Consider the following 5,185-nt stretch of genomic DNA (forward strand, 5'->3'; position numbering starts at 1 on the left):
TCGAGGACGGCAGATCCGAGACGAGGCCATATCCTGGGGGGAAGAGGTGCTCCGGCAGTTCGTCTGACGGCGTCGGCGACGGAAGCCGCGGTGGTGCGCCTGTACGCGCTGGGCACGGTCCGAACTCGTGCTGCATGCAGTACGGGGGTAGAGGTGGCGGCGCGAGTTCGCAAGGGAAACACTCTTCTTCTCCGAGGAACGGCGCTGATGGCCCTGCAAGAAGCCAATCCATCGGAGGGATGTTGAAGGCGGATGGCGGAGTGGTCGGTGCGATGTAGTCGCCGGCGACGGCTGGAGCCGAAGGCCCGGCCTGATGTATTGCAGGTATGTCTCCATTTGCAGCAGGGGTCAGAGCGGAGGATCCAGCCCGGTGCACCGTCAGTGCTTGCCCACGTAGTGGGTGGTTGCTTCGCCGGGCATAGCCACGGCGACGGTTCTGGCGGTGGTTCCTGGCGAAGAAGCGACGACGAGGGCCACTCCTTGCACCAAGTTCCTGACAGCGACGTGCAACACGGCGGCGATGGGTGCGTGGAAAACGACTGCTCTCTTTCTGCAGAAAGCGTGCAAAAGCGAAAGCAATCGACGGCAAGTCCCTTCCTGCCATTCTTACCTTTCTCATGATGGCTCTCTGTCGCTCTCGGCAGAGCAAGTGCTGATAACGTGTAAAGTGTAAAAACGAGAGAAGGAAATAAAATGATGGAACCGTTGCTTTCACTGATGGATTGAGAATATATATACCCTTGATACAAGCCAGTTACAAAGAGACAGTTGCTACAAGTAGCAACCGACATAGTAAGATTAACCCTTTAATTAATCTAATTAATTTATTTCTAACAGATGCAATGCCCAGAATATATCCGTACTCCGACACTCCGTACACTCGAAGATAAGCATCATATCAGCAACAACCAATGATATTACGGAGATCCATGCATGCACGTGGATAATTTTCAGATGACACGTGAAGCGTGCAGTTTCTATAATCGAAGCTGTTGGTCCATGCATCTTCGTCGATCTCCATCCTTCTCCCTCCATTCTTCGCCGGAGCTAGCTAGGAGTGCCATAGAGAAGTCGATGAGCGCCACCGCTGTTAATCCCACTCCCAGCCAGCTGCTCGTGGGCGAAATGGCGCCGCTCAAGCACTTCGACCTCCGGATCGCCTCGCGGACGCTGGTCCGGGCCTCGCGCCCGCCGCCGGGCTCCCCCGCCGTGCACGCCGTCTCCAACCTCGACCTCGTCCTCGGCCCCTTCCCGCTCTACCTCATCTGCGTGTACGCGCCCCCGCCGTGCGGCCTCGGCGCGGTGCTCTCCGCCGTCCGCGCCGCGCTCCCGGGCTACCTCTCCCGCTTCTTCCCCTTCGCCGGCCGCATCGTGCGCGACCCGGGGACCAACATCCCCGAGGTCGCCTGCAACAACGCCGGCGCCGAGCTCGTCGTCGCGGACGCCGCCGTGCCGCTCGCGGCCGTCGACTTCGCCAGTATCGAGCGCTCGCTGGGGCTCATCCAGGTGCCCTTCGACGCGGGCTTCGCCTTGTCGGTGCAGATGGTACGGTTCACGTGCGGCGGGTTCTCGCTGGCGGTCGGCACCAACCACCTCCTCGCCGACGGCAGGGCGCTGGTCGTTCTGCTCAACAGCCTCACGGAGATGGTCCGCACGGGCGGACGCCTCTCCCGCGAGCCTCTGGTCGACCAGTCTCTGTTCAGACCGCGATCACCACCGCGGCATAGCCCGTCGCTGGACGCCGAGTTCTCGCGGTTCACGCCGGGGACGATGATCAACCCCCTCCTGGCCGCGGCCATCCAGCGGCGCCTTTACCGCATCGAGGCGGCCGACCTCACGGCGCTCCAAACGGCGGCTGCGACAGTCAGCGGCCGCCACCCGTCACGCTTCGTGGCGCTGTGCGCGCACGTTTGGAAGCTCCTCGCGCGCGCCGTCGGCGAGTCCGCCCCCAGCTGCCGCATGGCGTGGATCGTCGACGGCCGGAGGTGCGTCGAGCCGTCGGCGGGCGCCCTGGACATGTACATGGGGAACGTCGTCACGTATACGTCCCATGAGGAGAGCGTGTCGGACCTGCGGCGCATGCTGCTGCACGACGTGGCCGCGACAGTGCGCGCGGCCATCACGACGGTGATGACTAAGGACAGGTTCCAGGATTTGGTTGACTGGGCGGAGGAGAACAAAGCAGCGTACAAGGACGGCGGGAAGTGGACGGAGGAGGTGAACCTCGGCCTTGGGAGCCCGGCGCTGGTGATCTCCGGCTTCGTCCCGTTCGCCATCGACGGGGATATGGGGTTTGGGAAGCCGAGGCTGGTCTTGCCGTGGCTGCGGCATGGCCGGCTGGGGTCGGCGGCGATGATCCTCGTGCCTTGCCCGAGCCTGGATGGGTCGTGGTTCGTGGAAGGCACGAGGCTGTGGCCGCGGCTGGTGGAGGTGGTGGAGAATGTCCCGGAGAGCTTGCTGACGCCGGTGACGGCCAGAAGTCTAGGGTTCGAAGAGCCGGCCGGCGATCATTACATTTCCCGTCTGTGAAGCCGATGCACGGTTAATGATGTGATTAAAATCTGAGAATTGTTTTATTGAACTGAGGCTTTTTTAAGTTTGTTTGGTTTGGATTTGCTAGAAACCAGTTTGGATAGGAAAAAGTTCATTTTAAACCCTGAATTTGTAGAGGTTCGACGAAATAAACCCCAAACTCGAAATCCTTGTCGATTGCATCCTAAATTATGCAATCCCGGTCTAAATCGAACCCTGAGACTGTTTGTCAAACCGGGATTGTTTTATTTCAGAAATTTTAAATAGTTCATGGAAATAAAAAAATGTTCACGAATTTGGCAAAAAAAATATGCATTTGAACAAATCAACGAATTTTGAAAAAACGTGATGAAATTGTGAGAGAAAATCACGAGCAGTTTAAAAAAATTGTTCAATGCATATTCAAAAATTGTTCAACACATTTAAAAAAAAGTGACGAAATTGTGAGAGAAAATCACGAGTAGTTTAAAAAAATTGTTCAACGCATATTGAAAAATTGTTCAACACATTTTAAAAAAACGTGACGAAATTGTGAGAAAAAATCACGAGTAGTTTAAAAAAAGAGTTCAATGGATATTCAAAAATTGTTCAACACATTTGTCTTTTGAACAAAAGTGACGAAATTGTAAGAAAAAATCACGAGTAGTTTAAATAAATTGTTCAATGAATATTAAAAAATTATTCAAAAAATATACACTTTAAGAAGGCACACTTTTTTCAAACAAAAAAGTATCGGTGCAGTAACTTATTCTAGTTCGCTACATTAAGTGATTCATATAGAGCGGCTAGGTTTAAAAATCATGAGTAGTTTAAAAAATTGTTCAATGCATATTAATAAAAAATCCTTTCATTTTTATTTCTTTGTTTTTTTTCTGGTCGTTTGTGTCCGGGTCGTCCACCTGGGACCAATATGCAAACAAATACCCAATGCTTGATAGAAGAATGGGGCGTAAAACCTCCTTCATTATGCTCCTCATGTCATCCTTCATTATCGTCATCGCTACTATCATAGTGATAGTCTGACAATCCCCTAAAATACACGTAATTGGCTATTTAGTCCTAATCAGAAAAATAAACAACATCTCACATGCCAAAAAAAACGCATTTGGAAGAGCCAACGCTCATCTATGATATCTTCAACTACTTCATGTCAAGATTCCAACTCTATCTTGGCAAAAATAATACCAGGCATATTGTAGCTCTCGTCTGATCTATCTTTTCTTCCACTGCTACAACTCCTGAATCGGCCTCTTAATACCAAAAATCGAGCTCAAAAGCTGCGAAGTACTGTTCTTCTACTTCTTCTCCCGGAGGTAGAGACGGTGGGGGGAGAGGAGAGAGGCGCATCGGATAAGAGGGGAATAGGTTGGCACCGTCCCCGCTCTCCCGTTGTCATGTCCCTTTAAAGCGCAGGTGAGAGCTGACGGCCTATGACCTGCCGTCGCTCCCCATGGCGGCAGGTTGCTGGGAGCACCAGCAGACCTCAGGGCCTTGGGAAGTGGGAATACATCACTAGTTGCAGCTCAGATGAGTGCAAAACCTGTAACAGATCCAGCAACAAAGTGTGCACATATTTCGAGAGCTTGCCGACGACATCGTCCGCGGCATCAATCTCGTTGTTGGTCGCTGATTTGGCGACGCGCGCGACGACGGTGAGCTGATGGCCGGCTGGCCGCGCCCACCGTGGGTCGATGAATGGGATGAAAGGGAGCGTCGGCAGGGCAGGGGAGGAAGCGACGGCCCCCTCGCCGTGGCCGTTGCGGTAGACGAGCATGGCGCGCGTGCGGCTGAGGGAGGACGGGGACGGGGACGAGGACGAGACGAGGTGGGGCGCGAGGCGAGAGAGGAGGCGGCGGCGACGGAGGCGATCAACGCGGGCAGCGATGGCGTTGCACGCGTCGAGGAGCGCGGCCCAACAAATTTTAAATGAAGAAAACTAAAGCGGGCCGGCTCATAAGATGAATCCCGGTGGAAATTTGCTAAGGTTTGATTTAGACCGGGATTACATAGTTCAGGGTACGATAGACCGGGATTTCGATTTGGGGATTCATTCTGCCCGACTATTATAAATTCAAGGTTTAAAATGAACTTTTTCCGTTTGGATATGGTTAATTATAGACCTAAACGGTTTGATGTATTATGGGCTGAAAAGTATGGATACAACCCGGTTCTTGCACTGGTTCCTAGCCTCAAGAAAAGGGTAGCCGCACCCGCACGCAGGCTTGCTCCCTGTCGGCCGCCGCACGCCCGCACCACCTCCTGCGGCCGGCCACTGGCCACCTCATCTCCGCCCATCCACTCCCCGATCCTAAAGCCCTGTTCGGAGCCCCTCCGCTCCACGTGACTCCGCTCCGGGAGCAGCAGGAGCTGCAGTTAAAAAGACTGGAGCCGGGAAATTAGTACTCCGTGGATCCTGAGATTTCTGAAGTTGATGGGTTCCCGAACAGTTCCTAAGTCTCGCGCGTCGCTCGCCGCTGCTCCCACGCGGAGATGTCGCCGCAGGATCCGAAGCTGTGCTGTCGAACGTCGGTGCTGGGAGCGAGCTGAAGCAGGCGGCCATGAAGTTCCCGATGGCGCCGAGGAAGCCACCGTCTTGAGGAGCTGGAGCTGCAACAGGGATGTAAGTGCTCTCTCTGTATCGAGCTAGGGTTTC

At 54.1% G+C, this 5,185-nt stretch overlaps 1 protein-coding gene across 1 annotated transcript; it reads left to right on the forward strand.

Annotated features, from left to right (window-relative positions):
- Positions 1–1,006: 1,006 nt before the first annotated feature.
- LOC123411045 (hydroxycinnamoyltransferase 1-like) lies at positions 1,007–2,701 on the forward strand. The gene has a single exon (XM_045103967.1). It carries the CDS (start codon positions 1,075–1,077, stop codon positions 2,527–2,529), a length of 1,455 nt encoding a protein of 484 aa, XP_044959902.1. The 5' UTR covers positions 1,007–1,074; the 3' UTR covers positions 2,530–2,701.
- Positions 2,702–5,185: the final 2,484 nt, after the last annotated feature.

Source organism: Hordeum vulgare, chromosome 7H (assembly GCF_904849725.1).
Source record: "Hordeum vulgare subsp. vulgare chromosome 7H, MorexV3_pseudomolecules_assembly, whole genome shotgun sequence".
NCBI lineage: Eukaryota > Viridiplantae > Streptophyta > Magnoliopsida > Poales > Poaceae > Hordeum > Hordeum vulgare.